General features: G+C 32.9%; 1 protein-coding gene across 6 annotated transcripts in view; it reads left to right on the plus strand.

Moving 5' to 3' along the window:
- The window catches only part of LOC139496080 (zinc finger protein 808-like), a 29,487-nt gene extending 13,651 nt beyond the window's left edge, over positions 1-15,836 (plus strand). For 4 of the 6 annotated variants that reach the window (XM_071284521.1, XM_071284522.1, XM_071284523.1 and 1 more), the window contains exons 2-4: positions 6,488-8,837; positions 10,080-10,395; positions 12,546-15,836. In XM_071284521.1, coding sequence (XP_071140622.1) covers positions 6,501-8,837; positions 10,080-10,395; positions 12,546-13,426 — 3,534 coding nt within the window. In that variant the 5' untranslated portion in view covers positions 6,488-6,500 and the 3' untranslated portion in view covers positions 13,427-15,836. The remainder of the gene's footprint in view (positions 1-6,487; positions 8,838-10,079; positions 10,396-12,545) is intronic. The other 2 variants (XR_011657538.1, XR_011657539.1) reach the window with 1 other exon arrangement.
- Positions 15,837-15,874: the final 38 nt, after the last annotated feature.

Below are 15,874 nucleotides of genomic sequence, written 5' to 3' on the forward strand. Positions count from 1 at the left end.
TATACAAGTATCAGGACAAAATTGGCTTGATCAAAGTATAAAAAGTGACTAGTTTAAAGAATAAAAGTGCTTTCTGTTATTTATTCTTAAAAGATATTTAAGTATACAAACTGTTTGATTTACTTCATTTTACAAAACAAAAGACAAAAAGGTAATGGCACAAAAACTAACGAGAAGAAAAAATAAGCGATGCAACGCGACACGACATATTGTACAAATCATTTCGACACGCGTTACCCTGGTGCTATCCCAAAATCCTGGGAAGAAGATATTGGGCTGATTTTTGGTATTTGAGTTAACCATGATGAGTTACAGATCAAGTTTAAGTTTTTTTCCGCTCCACTATTTTTTTCCGAAATTACGGGCGTTGGGCTTTGAGAAATTGTTAAAAATCACAGTTATACAGACTTTTTTCTAAACGCCCTTCAGATATTGAGCTGATTTTTGGTATGTGAGTTACCCATGATGAGTTACAGGTCAAGTTTAAGTTTCGTTCCGCTCCGCTTATTTTTGCTGAAATTACAGGCTTTGGACTTGACACGTCAATTTTAAGTTTCGTTCCGCTCCGCTAATTTTTGCTGAAATTACATGCTTTGGACTTTACACGCCTCCACATTTTTGGGGAAAGACGGCTTCAAGCCGTCAATCCCCTATGGGGTTGACCAGAGTGACATTCCCTCACATCATTCATTTTGTTTTTATAGTGTGGAAAACCCCCCAACAAATTTAATTGATGAGAGGGAGACACACACATGAATAGTTTGACTTTAAACACTTTTTTACACATTTCCCTTCTGTTTCTCGCGAAATTATCGTATCTTGAGCTCTCCTTTACCATGTTTACACTATTTACACAATCCGGAAAAATCAGTATGACGAGATATTCTTAATATATCCAACCTACATTGTATTTTATAGTGACGTCATTGTTGGAATGCCACACTACGCTGAAGCAGGGATATCCTTCACTGGTTATTTAAATCATTCTCAGAGATCGTGCACTAATTAAAAATTGGTATTTGTTAAATTTAAACATAGTAATGTTTGCTGTAGATGATTCAAACATCAACATGCAATACTTAAATTTGTACATGTAGGTCAACATCAAAGTAAACAAAGATCGTGGGGATGCATGAGATAGGGGAGAGAAACGAGTTTTTTTTTTTTTTTTTCTGTAAAATTCTGTTTTGAGAATCTTCCTCCAATTCAGGAGCACCTCAATTGATTAGTAATTATCCACTAAAATAAAAGTTAATGTTTCTGAACACTTAAAATGTGACATTTCATTTGATATATGAATAGTAGTCTTCCATTTAAACTAAATCTGTGTGTACCAACATAACCATTGCAATGGTAAAAATAAATTGAATAAAATTTAAAATGTTGCATTTTGTTGTGTGTACCTATTTATTCATGAAATTTAGAAATATTTCAAAATGTAGGATTCTGAAACAAGCTTCACACAGTTTACATCAATCATGTTGTTTTTTATTACTATATATACATGTACCTGTATCCCTGTGATGAGAGTTGTAACTGGGAACTTTATCAATGGAAATCTAAAACTGAATAGATTTTTCAGTCCAAACTTTCCAAAGAAAAAACTTTAAAATCTTAGAGTACTGTCACAAAAAATGGAAAATGGCACTAGCCTGCAGTTCAGTGGTACACAATTAAGATTTCCAAAAATATTGTAGTTGTTGTTAAATGACAGAATTCAGATGAATTTTAGTAAATTAACTATCAACTTTAATCAAATGTTTAGATTTAGAAGATGCAGATCTCTTCCATTGGTTGAAACTGAATCATAAAATAAGGAAAGGAAATTACATTAAACAACAATGGATTTCAATATTGTCAACCTTTCTACATGTTCTAGCTGTTCTTTTTTTCATTATTTATATGAAGACTATCAAAAGATAACCCCCCCCCCCCAAAAAAAAAATAATTGAATAGAAACAAGGGCTGTCTTTCCCCTCAGAGCTATTCAGCTCTTTGATTAATATATGAGACTACCATCATGTTTGTGTCCACATGTGTTTATATTGAAATTGCAGATTTTTCAACTTTTTAGGATGGGGCCATTCGTGTCGCTTTGACACATCTAGTTTCTTATTGGTCCAAACAAAGTTTTGCAAAAACTTATTGGTTTGAATAAAATTTAACTAGTCTGGGGCATTGGACTAGTCATGCTAGTGGCTAACAGTGCAGACTGGAATGGGCACAAACATGTTTATGGCGAATGGACCTGGATTCTTAACATTCAGAGCTCAGGCCACATTTAAAAGAATGTCTGTTTCCCCTCCCCTGGTCTACCCTTTGTAAACAAACCAGGAAGGCAGGTTCTTTTTTTTTTTCTTTTTTTTTTAATTGGATGTGATTGTCATAGCATGGTCACATGAATGGTTTGACTTGTCCAGTCCAGGCCACTTATCAGTTGTTTGTGCTCAATTTGAGTGTATTTATTTAGATTATCAATCCTTCTGCTTTCAAGCACTTTCCAAAAATGGAAACAAATTATTTTCAGGAAAAAAATAATTTTGATTTTTTTGTGGAAAATAATTTTTTGACCCGGGGCTTATTTTTGACCCGGGTGGGAGGAGGAGAAACAAACATATTTTTAATTTTGGCCCCAGAAATAAACAAGTCTTTTTCATTTATTTTTACTTACAAAAGTCAAAAAAAATATTTATTATAAACAGGTTTGCCGCCTAAATTATGATGTCTTGGAAGGGTATTTTGTAGGTTTAGCTCACCTGGCCCAAAACTAACCCAAAGTCAAATAGTGCAGTTCATTAATCAGGTAAATGTCCTCATGAATAAAAGTTGTTATAAATAAGAAATTCACATTTTAATTTTAATATTTAAGTAAAACTAAAATTTATGATGTGTAACATTCAGGATAGCACTTGTACTTATACTTATAAGTCAGTCAGGGGCACTACTTGTTCAAGTCATCTTTTTTTTACATGAAGAAAATATACTTGTATAAGTTAATTATTATGTTTGAATAATCTCGGTGAAGCCAAGTTAAACGTCGTAAGGTTAACAGAACACTGCTACATTTTTTCGCTTTATAAAGATGCCGAAACGTATGAAAGGAATGGACAGTGCTAACAGAGACATATAATACATGTCTCGGGTGCTGAAAAGTTCATTTCTAAATTATATAAGGGAAGTTTTACCCCCTTCTCTGACAACGTTGTCTCGACCATTTTTTGAACCATCTACGATTATATCATTACTTTTTTTGCGTTTACAACCGAACTGTCGAACCTGTATTGCTTGAAAGAAGCATCCCTGTTATCAAGGGATTCATTATAAGTACGATTACTTGACCATACATGGCTCTTTTTCAAAAGGATAAGGGAATAAAACAAAACGAAAATTTTGTGTATATATATATAAAATATCGATATTTGTCAACCAATCATCAATATATCTTAATTAAATATTGCTTTAAATTTAATGTAAACAGAGGATGGCTTGGATAAGGAATAGTATTTAATGCTAAAAAAGACACAGGTGTAAACAGGAAGTTATGTCAGCAGTAAGGGAGATAATTTGGGAGGGAAAGACCTAAAAGAAGTATTGTCAAATCTTGACAAACTTATCTGGTGGCATGTATTCAAATGTTTATAAAATTATCAAACAAAACCTTTAAAGGTGGTAGTTGTTTCAATTGGCATACATAATGTATTTGATTGGTAATTCACCTTTGAAATAAAAAAAATCTCTTTAAAATATTTTTAAAGGATTTCTTTCATATTCATAATTGGAATATTTTAGCCTTTTTTTTAAGCAAGTCTTTGATAAGATTTGAATATTATTAAAAGGGCAATTTCATTTCTTCCTTTGAAATACTATACTCATTTTTATTGAAAAGTTGTACTTTGCTAGAAATGTTAATAAAAGTAAATGTAAAAAATACCAATCTTGTCATTGAAAACTTTCTCACAGAAGCTGACAATGACTTTATTGTTGGTCCTACATGTTCTGCAACATCACCTGTTAGTGATAAGAAATCTTCACATCTAGGCAGTCTGGTATAGACCCACCATGGAAAAGACTTCTCCTTGGGTTTTATAGACAGATGATATGAGGATTATATGTATTTACAATGGAGACAAAAAGACTTTTCTTCTATCATGTTTATATCCAGACAATAACATTAGCAAACAAAGGGGTAACTTCCATGAGCATGATGAGGACATCATTACAAGAAAAAACATCAATAGCATTATATAAGAAAAACACATAACAAATCAATTACAAACCAACCACACGCCGCGACAAAGTTACTGAGAATTGTCGAAAATCACGCGCTTACCACAGCGCTATCCAAAAATCCTGGGGAGAACACTGCCTTCCCTTAATTTTTTTCAAAAATTCTCTTGTATTAGTGAATTATTTTTTTGAGATGTACAAATGTTCAATGTAAAGACATGCTGTTAATGATTTTGTCCCAGGTGACCTCAGAATTTTTTATTTGAATTCAATTGCAATGTTTGATCTCATTAATTCAACAAAGAAACGTATTGTGCAAAAATTTCTCCTTGAAGGCTTGTAAATGAGCAGTGTTCTGCAGATAACAGACAAGTGGGATTTTCATTGTCTATGAAATTACTCTTAAAAGATTAGTAAAGACATCTGCAAAGGGCAGACAATTTAAAATTCTATCAGAAAAAAAGAAATCCTAATTATATAACTTAAGGTGGTACCCAACACTTTCACTAAAATTGATTTGGCTCGTTTAATTTTCATAAAATTTTGTAAAAGTATTTTCTTTGACCCTTTAACAAAAATATAAAAATTTCAAAAACTTTGAACCAACTGTTTTGTCAGAAAAATTACACTGTTAAATACAGGTTAAATAGCAGTTTGACAAACACCAATTTTGATCATTGAGAAGCTTAATATTCCTTTTACAACACAACGTAATTAAAATGTTTAGCTGACTGTACAGAGTTATCTCCCTGTAGTGTTAGGTACCACCTTAAGAATACAAGAAAAGTAGAGAGGATGACTTTTTCACATACAAAAAAATAATGTACTGTACATAGTTAAAAGAAATCTGAATAACTAAGGGACATAACTACACCATATTTTTTTTTACCTTACAAGTAAATAAAATTCACTTGTATAAGTATCCTACAAATTTACTTATGTAAGTATATTAATATTACTTCTTCTAGTAAGTAAAGATTACAAGTAGTACCCCTGACTGTAATTATAAGTAGGTAATATGTTATTAACTCGTACAAGTAACTGATCTTGGAGGTACACTATGGTATATTACAGAGTTATTATCTCCCTTAGCTATACATTTTTTTTTAAACTTGAAATGTCTGAATTATCTATAAAGAAAAACCGTCATATTTTTTTCTCTTGTTGGATTTCTCTTGAATGTACATGTACATGTATTGCTCTGAAAGAGGGTTAAATTGTCAATATATTTTAATAGTTGACTTTATTGCATTCATGAAGAGTTTAAATCTCATTTGTCTTTTATTTTCTGACAGATAGTTCCTGGGTCTTCTTTAAAAGCCAATATTTACATACTTAATTTCTACATGTGTATGTGTTGCAGATTTCTAAAATGATTTCAGGGATTGTAAAAAAAAGTATACTCTTTTTAATAATAAAGTTATAATACATGTAATTGAAAAAGCCCAAGGGATGACCACTTGAACCTTGAAAAGAAATTAAAAATTCAATTTGACAAGTAAATATTATATATATACATGATATACTGTAGATTCTATAAGTTAACATTGTCTCAGTCATTGGCAGCCATTCCTTATTTAAAATTGAGAATGGGAATGGAGAATATGTCAAGAGACAACAACCTGACCAAAGACATGAAAGAGCAGACAACAGCCAAAAGCCATCAATGGGTCTTCAGTGCAGCGAGAAACTCCTGCACCTGGAGGTGTGTTTCAGCTGGCCCCTAAACAAAAATGTATTCTAGTTCAGTGATAATGAATATCCTATATACTAAACTCTAAAATATACACAAGAAACTAAAATTAGAAATCATACAAGACAAACAAAGGCCAGAGGCTCTTGACTTTGGACAGGTGCAAATATGTGGCGGGTTAAACATGTTTTTGAGATCTCAACCCTCCACCTATACCTCTAGCCAATGTAGAAAAAACAAACACACAACAATTAGCACAGTAAAAGTCAGTTTAAAAGAAGTCTAAGTCCTTAGACAGAATGAACATACATGTAAATGTTATATTACAAAATTATATTTCACACACAAGACTGAATTCTTTGTTCAGATAGGACACCATGCCTCTTTTGCATAATCACGATTACCATGTTTCCATATATGTTCTGATATGTTGTGAAATTTTATTTTATTGCAAATGTATGTATTTATTAAAATGAAACCAAAGTCTTAGAATTTTCGTTGATTCCTCGTGTGTTAGACTGTAGACAAGTTACTATTTGTAATCAGCATTATTTAATTGTATTTCAGGCTGTGAACCAGCATGGCAGAACAGCAGAGAAGTCGGGTGTTCCATTTAGCTCAAGTAAAAGATGGTGAAAGTGAGGAAGAACAGCAAAATAATATGTTCCAGCTAGCTCAGGTGAAAGAAGGTGGCGACGGAGAAGAATTAACAAACGTCTTAGTAATCATCACACAGAACGGTGTAACTCCTCTCAATCTGAATACGACCTCAGGTCAACAAATTGTAGTTGTCAATCAAGGTGATAAAGCCACACCCACTGTCGTTCTTAATCAAAATGATAAAGCATTAACGTCTAGTAAAGCAAAAGTTGAGCCACAATTTGAAACAGATGATAATAATCCCGTAGTTTTTAAATATGGGGATTCCCCTGTTTATCAAGATGTTAGTGTCCAAACAACTGAAATGAAAAAATATAGCCGTGCACTAGCAAACAAGAAATTTAAATGTCTGATTTGCGGAAAGGAATTGGCAAATTCATCCATTCTTAAACGTCATATAAGAATACACACAGGTGTGAGACCATATGAGTGTTCGTTATGCCATAAGAGGTTCACACAGAGCAATGATTTAACAGCTCACATGAGGTCCCACACAGGGTCAAGGCCATTCAAATGTGAGGTTTGTGGTAAGGGGTTCACACAACGACAAAATGTCAAAAAACACATGCTGACACATACTGGTGAAAAGAATTATGAATGTGAACATTGTGGTAAAAGATTCGGGAGAAAACATCATATGGAAGAGCATTCCCGTATACATACAGAATCAGATATACGATGTCAGATATGTCAGAAAGGGTTTACCGCTAATGGACATCTTAAAAGACATATGAGAAAATATCATTACGAAGGAGATGAACACCTCAAAGAAGACATCATGAAAATTGTCCAGCATGAACAAGCAGAACAGGACATTGAAAACGAAATTCCTGTTGTCAACTTTGTATCTACTCAAGATGATTCTGTAGAGACGGCAACCATTGAAATTGCTAGTATCGAACCAGAACCAGCACCTCAGATTCTCACAATTGGTCAGTTAGGGTTGGACAAACCTATAGATGATGTCCCAGAAATTTTATATAGGTGTGATTTATGTGAGAAACAGTTTAAAGATTTGTCCTTTTTAGAACGTCATCTACGTTTGCACCTTGACGGAAAACTACATAACTGTAACATTTGTCATAAAGTATTTAATTATAAAGGCTTATTGAAGAGACACATGGTTGTCCACACTAAAGAGAAACCTTGGGAGTGTAACCAGTGTAATAAAAAGTTTACACAGAGTAACGATCTTAAGATACACATGAGGCTCCACACAGGTATTAAACCATTTAAATGTGAGTTCTGTCACATGGGATTTAATCAGAAACAACAACTTAAGAATCACAGACGTAAGCATACTGGAGAAAGACCTTACGGATGTGAAAAATGTGACAAACGATTCAGCCGGAGGGATCATGCTAAGGCTCATGTGAAAACACATAATAACGATCACCTTCGATGTCAAATTTGTGCTTTTACAGCTAGAAATCTTTTAAGTTTGCAGAAACATCTTTTGAAGCATGATGGTGTCGAAAAACTCTTGAAACCCAAAGACGATTCAAATATAGTTCGTCTGAGATGTAGGTTTTGTACGAAAACTTATCGGGACCCGTTTAGGCTTCAGAAGCATGAAAAACAACATGAGAATTCACGGCTATATAATTGTAACATTTGTAAGCAGACCTATTTTAGAATTGATACTTTTGAAAAACATTGTAAAATTCATGAGAAAGATGGTCTGAAAGCCATGGCAGTACGGAATGAACCTGTGAAGGAAGATACTGAAGAATATGTGGGTACCATGATCAAAATTGAAGTTGACGATACGGAAGAAGACTATGAAGAAGAGAATAATATCTCTAATTCTAATGAAATGGAAAATGAAATCGTACCAGTTAATACAGTTGAAATGACACCAGATAATACGTCAACAGACAGTTCGAAAGATTTTGAAAAACAGTCCGTATTAGAAGTTGGTGTGGTCGATGCAGACGGGGAAATTGAGAAAGACCAGAACATGGCAGAAGATGACGAAGTTGCAGCCACTCAGAAAAATACTCTTTATTGTTGTAGCCATTGCGGAAAAATGTTACCGTGGAATGCCGACCTAGTTAAACACATGGAAACACATCTTCCTGACAAACCTGGTGAACGCCCAACAGATGTCACGAAGACGGGAATCGTACAAACTACTAATGATGGGCGATATTTATGTAGCATCTGTGGAAGACATTTTACCAACCTTATAGCATTACAGAGTCATATTAAAAACATACATAACATGGATATTTCTGATTATGAACTTAATTATAAGGTAATGTCAAATATAAGTTCAGATGTATTGATATTTCCAGACAAATCTTGTCAGTCATAACCATGGTTCGCACTTACGCATTTATGACAAAGGATTTTTAGACATTTTTCTCAAGTGAATTGTATCCCTTGTATTCATACATGTGTACAAAAATAAGATGTGGTATGATTGTTTATGACTTAGAAGTAAAAATTTATATGTCACCATACACTACAGCTTAGGTGGATTTTGCTTTGTCCACCGGCCCACCATGGGAGTGGGCACCGGGTGGGCCAAATTTTTACCTTGTCCACACTGCCCACCTGTAGGAGTGGGCATTCAATTTCTTTTGTATCATCTAAAGACTTGCAAGTACAACATGTACAATCACTTGAAAAAATCAGATAAGCATTTTTAATCAATATTTGTACAAAAAAGAGATTTTAGCTAGAGTGGGCAGGTGGAAAAAGCAAAATCCACACGGGCTGTTGTGTACATCCATATGGGCTTCAACAATGAGCAAAACCAATACCATGGCCAGTTAGTCAGCAATTAAAGGCCTGAAAATGACAACTGTAAAACAATTTAAACAAAAAACTTATTTACAAAACAATAAACAAAAAACAAATATGACATACAGAAAGAAATAACAACCACTGAATTACAGGCTTCTGACTTATGACAGACACATGAAAATATTAAGGAGGTAGACCTAGGTTAAGGGAAATAACTCTTAAAATCATCAGTACGTTTGTGTCAACCATTTTCAAAAACATATTCTAAGCTTCTAGGTTACATAGATTATTTTTAATCTGTTTCAGGTAAATGCTTAAAAAACATTGATGAACTTGACTTTTACAAACGCTTAACTGATTTAAAGAGTTATCTCCCTGAACCAAGGTCCACCCCCTTAAGTTACATTGAAACTGAGATCTCACTTCAAACTTCATGAACTTTAACATAGTCATGAAAGTCTACAGTATCTAAAAATGCTGAAGAGGACAGTTTTTTTTGCATCAGATGTACTTTTTTTCCTCATTATTTAATAATCTTGATCACATCCATCACAGTAGAAAAAAAGGAAATTAACCATCTTGACAATATTAAAAAAATAAAAGTTGTTCAGTTTTTAATCAATTTTGGTATGCCTGTTTTATACAAATTTATAAGTCAAACACACATTTAATATTGGTCTCATTTGACTTTATGTCAAGTTAACATAACTATATTCATTATTTGTTTATTTTTCTTATTTAATAAAAGGAGAGTGAAGGTGTTGTCATGACTGCAGAAGAAATTAGAGACATTGAGAAACAGATTCAAGAAAACTTGAGATTTACCGGCTGTTACAGTGTACTAAAGAATGCATCCAAGAGACATACCAAGAGTGTTAAAGGGGACGACAAAGAAAAGCCTATCTACCAATGTGAAATCTGTGCTAAAGTAGTGAAGAGGAAAGAGAACTTAGAAAGGCATCGAAAACTTCACAAAATCATACACAAATGTGACATCTGTAATAAGGTCTTTAAACAGAGAAACCATCTGGAGACCCACAGACTCATTAAGCATGATACTCAAGGTAAGATTTATCGAGGTATAGAAAAGTTAACATACATGTATTATCATGATTATAGATTCCTCATAGAAAAAAAAAATATGAAACACTTAAGGCATAAAGCAAATTTGTTTAATGTAATGCGTCTGAGTAAGGTTTTAATGCAAAAACCATTTGTCTGAGACACGTCGAAGCTTAAGTAATTCATGGTTATTTAAGATGAAACACACAGGCATTAAATAGATTGTCACAGTACGGTAATTTGTGTCAAAAAAGATTTGTCCGAGACATGCAAAAATTGCCAAGTTCTAGGTTATTTCAGATGTGCCAAAGCTAGGTTTTATCAGTGAAAAAATTTTAAGTGATGCACACTCATTAACATGATTAAACATGTTAAATAATAATACACACAGTCAGGTTATAGAGAATATATAAGAACCATGAAGAAATCATGTGAAATACCAGGGTTTCTGCTGGCGGTCGCCATTTTCGCAATTTGCGAAAAAATAATAATTGTGGCGATAAAAATTCGTCATTTGCGAAAGAATTTGGCGAAAGAAATATATAGAACGATCATGTTATTTTCCTACATCTTGTTTATTTACTTTTTTCGAGTTTCTCGGACTTTACCCGATCAGACAATACTCGGAATTCACCTTGACCTCATTAAGATTTGGACAGAAAATCAATAATCAGCTGACTGCATTTTATAGCTATCGACAACAAAGGACTAATTAATAAAGGTGTTGATTGAATTGTTTGACAAAATGATATGGTTAAATGGCTTCCGCTAAATGTCACATACAGAATTTATTTACGACTTTGCGACGCACGTGTTTGAAGCAAACTTTTGACGTTTCCTCTCCTTTTAAAGATAGTTTAGAAAAGAAAGCTGTTGTTGTGACGAAAAATTTTCAAAAGCAAGAAAAATCTCTGATTCAAAACTTTAATTATCCTTTGACTTTAATATAGGTAATTGATTAGGGAGACTACTTTAAAGTTGTTTGAGTGACACGTGTGTTTCAAGCATAGTTTTAGTCTCAACTTTTTCATTTACGATGGTCAAGAAAAGAAAACTGTCGTTTTGAAGAAATCTATCCAAAAGGTTGGGAACAAGGATCAAAATATCATGTGATAAAAGCTTTTGTTTTGTTGTAAAAACCACTTCTTAGTACAAAAGGGCACATCAATATTTTTCTTTTAAAGAAACTTTCCCTACGAACTATACTGGTATTATATAATCAAAACATGTCCATTAATTTTGTTGTATTCCAGGACTTATATCTTCTTTATTATCAAAAGTATAGTGGCCCCCTCATTTAGAAAGTTGTTTAAAATACAATGAATATTTTTCCCTTTTATGTTAAAAACAAAATCTGTTGTTTTAAAGTAAATGTTTAGTGTTTATTCATTAAATGTAGACTCTAAAATAAGTTTGACAGAATAATCATAGACACAATGGAGCAAAATCACCTTATATAAGGGAAAAAGGGGGGGGGGGTAAGAAAAAAAGGTAAATTTTAAACGAAAAATATAGTTATGTTACTTGGCGAAAAAAATAATAAAGTGGCGAAAAATATATTGTTTTGGCGAAAGAGGTGGCGAAAAAAATAATTGACCCAGGGTAAACCCTGGAAATACACAGACACTTTAAACATGGAATTCAAGGTGAGCTTGTTCAGGTCATATGACAACATAGACACATACAAATTATAGAATTGTGTGATGATATAGGACGAGAATAAACAGAGCAAACATCATAAATTAATTAACAACATTGACAAAAATGTGAGACACAATAATCATAATATAAAACATAGAAAAAAAGATCTCCTTAAAATCTGATTTTTAAATATCAAACAAATGTTAAAGCTGAGGACACTTTATCTTGTCTTGGAGAAATTAGACCTGAAACACAATAGAATGATTTTTATCAAAGTTGCAGTTTGAAAATGTTTGAGTGAGTACAGAATTTAGGTGAGTGGCCAGTGTTTTCTCTTACGGATATTAAATTGGACAAAGGGAAAGTTGTTCGAGAAGTTGTCAACCCTAGAATGTAGTAAACATCCTCAATATACATAATATGAATGATATAGTTGTCTCATGTTTTATCTGTTTATATCCTTATTTTCTTGAATATAAATGTAATATTTAATGTAATATTTATTTTACAGGTGGTGAACCCATAACCCCTACAGTACATGAATGTGATGAACCTGGATGTAAGAAATATTTCAATAAACGCTTCAATCTTCTACGACATCAGCTTATCCATCGTAAGAAAACTGACGGAGAAAGTCAGGATGAATCAATGGAGGATGACGATATGTTGATGGTCTATGAATGCAGGAAGTGTTATGAAGCTTTCATGTCACTTGATGAGTTAGAATTACATGTCAATGAAAATCACTCAGATGACACAGAACAAAATGGCGGCCATGATGATTCAGCAGAAGAGTCAAAGTTAATTGAAAATGAGGCTAATATTTCTACAGGAGATGTAGTGCCGAATGAAGAAGAAGTTGTGCCCGTTGAGATAGATATAAGTACTTTAGAAACTGTTTCATCCGAGGCCCGGTTAGATGGAAACAATCAGTCAGAAGCTGAGGTCAATGTACCATCATTAGTTGAAGAAGTTCCACAAAATTTCCATATTGGAGGTAGCTCAGGTCAAGAGGTCATTGAATTATCCAGTGGAAACATTCCATTTGTTATGAATGACAGCCAAGGTCAAGAGGTCATAATACAGATTCCGCAGGATATGAACTCTGGTGAGGAGAATGTTTATCAATGTCAGATAGTTAAATCTAGTGAAGACGGGAGTTCTGAAGGGGTACCAGTTTATATCACACAACACATGGTTACAACAGATCCTTCAAACACGGCAGGTACAATCACCATGACAACAGTTTCCTCAGAGACGAACACTGCAGATTCAATAACAATAGATACATTGCCAGACACAACAGACAATGATAATAATGCAGCTATTGCCATGGTTGCATTATCTACAGATAGTAGTCAGTACATTGAAGATGATCATTCTTATATATAGTCATATTAGTGCTCAATTTGTATTAAGTTTTCTTAAAACCATATGTACAGTGCAGATAGAATTTATTTGTTTTCACAGCGTACTCATCATGTTATTTATAATTAGATTTAAATTCAATTTTGAGTTAATTGCTTCCAATATAAGTTTATGCCAACAAAAAAATCTATTTTCTGTGTAAACTATCCTGCATTCAATAAAGCACTAAAAGCAGCTACAAAGTCCAAAAAAAATTCTGCCTACCTTTTTCTCTGCCAGGGGATAGAATTTTTTTTTTTTTGCTAATTTTGCCTGATTGTTTCTTATGACCATATATTGCGCGACATATATACTATTTTGGTTTGACCTGTTTGCCTGTATCATGCAAACATTTAATAACACTATTGTATATTATTTTCATTCCAGACAAAAATGGTATCAATTGTTATGAATTGTTAGATAAAACATGTAAAATGATGATCATTTATAATAATTCAAGTTAATACATAAAAATGTACAGAAGTGTAAAAAACAGCTGAATTTCCTTTATTACAAATTTTAATTTTACATTTGGGAGTAAAATTTAATAGTGCTTACTGCAAAATGTAACATGCAGTTATGGTCAATGTTATTGAAAGTTAAATGGAAGGTTTGACCAGGAATCATTTATTTGGACTAGAAATATAAAACAAAAAAAATGTCCAAGAAGCTTAGTTTCTCTTTTTCCTTTATCTTTTTTAAGGGATGGGGTTGGGGGCTTATTTTAAAAGTTCTGAAAGTGGTGTTTAACAACAACTATCTATCAATCAAGTGCCGATAACTGGTCATATGATAAATTATATGTATCTATTTTTTGGACGTAAGAGTCTCGATTGTAATTTTTGCCATGTTTCAATGTTTTATATACTTATTGCCATTCCATGATAAAACTTGTAGTTAAGGAAAATATTTTAACAAAGCTATGTTGTATTACATTTCTTAGATTCAGATCCAACAATTCATTCTGAAAAACTTGAGAAATTATTTTTTTCAGGGGTTTCTGATTTCTATTTTTTTGTACATTATTGTGTGATGTAGAAATTATAGAAATAAATGCAAATTTCTTTCAAACTTGTTAATGTCCACATTAAAATTATACTCAATGTGTAGTTTTTCTTTCACCTTAAAAATATTAAAAGCTTAAACATTTTTATAAAATCAGAAAAACTGTTATTTATAACTTTAGATAAAGAGTACAGTGTTCCCCCCAGAAATTTCAAATTGCACCATGAAAATTAACAAAGTACTAGTTTTCTAAATAATTTAGCACCATATGCATGGTCCCTATACATTCTATTCAAAAATCATACAAGATAGCACCATGGTGGAAAATATAGTACCAGGGTACCGGAGTGATGTAAGGCACTGGGGAGATCACTGTTTAAAGAGTTTAAGTTTATTAATTCATGTTTACTTTAAATTCATCAGAAATTACATGCTATTAGGATTTGTTTCATCGAATACATTATGACTTCATTGTAAATGTACGAGGCAATCCAAATTCATTAAAGGGGGCTGAGGAGTCCTGTTCCAGTTATGCTTCAGTGATTCCCTAAAAATCAACCAAGTGTTTCCCAAAGAGAAGGGAGGGTTAGGGTCCACCCTCCCCCTTAATCCGCTTCTGCTTATCAATCTTCCCCAGGCCACACTTAAAAATATTTTGGTTTGCCCAAACCCTACCCAAAGGTTAAGACAGTGGGTAGGTAGGTAGGCATTTTCTTTTTTTTTTTCAGAAAAAAGAATTGAAGTATCAGATGTTTATTAGTCTTCATGCCTATTTGATTAAAAAAAAAACTTCTTCAAATCAGGACAATAAAAGAATTTGAGTAGTCAGCTTTTTTCTGGGTAGGTAGCGTTTGGGCAAACAAACCTATTATTTATTATGGCCCCAGCTGAAATTTTTATCTGAGCATTCAATTGCTTGTACATACAACCAGTTTTAGTAATCTGAAGGGGCTCAGAAAATGGGATATTTTTTTCAGAATGTGGATACTTAAAAACCTTTAGTCCAGAGAGATTTGTCAATTTAATAAGAAAGTCTTCACATAGATCAAAACATACATTAGCCATTAAGTCAATATCATGAGATTACATAAAAACTTTGATACAATGGATGGCAGAAGATATTATAGAGTTACTTCCCTTGGCATGTTACATTGGAGTTACTTCCCTTGGCATGTTACATTAGAGTTACTTCCCTTGGCATGTTACATTGGAGTTACTTCCCTTGGCATGTTACATTGGAGTTACTTCCCTTGGCATGTTACATTAGAGTTACTTCCCTTGGCATGTTACATTGTTTGTATGCCTTACTTGAATTGATAATTGTATTTATTTAGTTAAGTTATAAACAAACTACTTTATTGTTATTGGAATAAATTTAACTATTGGTATATACATGTTTTCTTTTTCCAAAAAAAATAGAGATCAAGG

Source organism: Mytilus edulis, chromosome 11 (assembly GCF_963676685.1).
Source record: "Mytilus edulis chromosome 11, xbMytEdul2.2, whole genome shotgun sequence".
Lineage (NCBI taxonomy): Eukaryota > Metazoa > Mollusca > Bivalvia > Mytilida > Mytilidae > Mytilus > Mytilus edulis.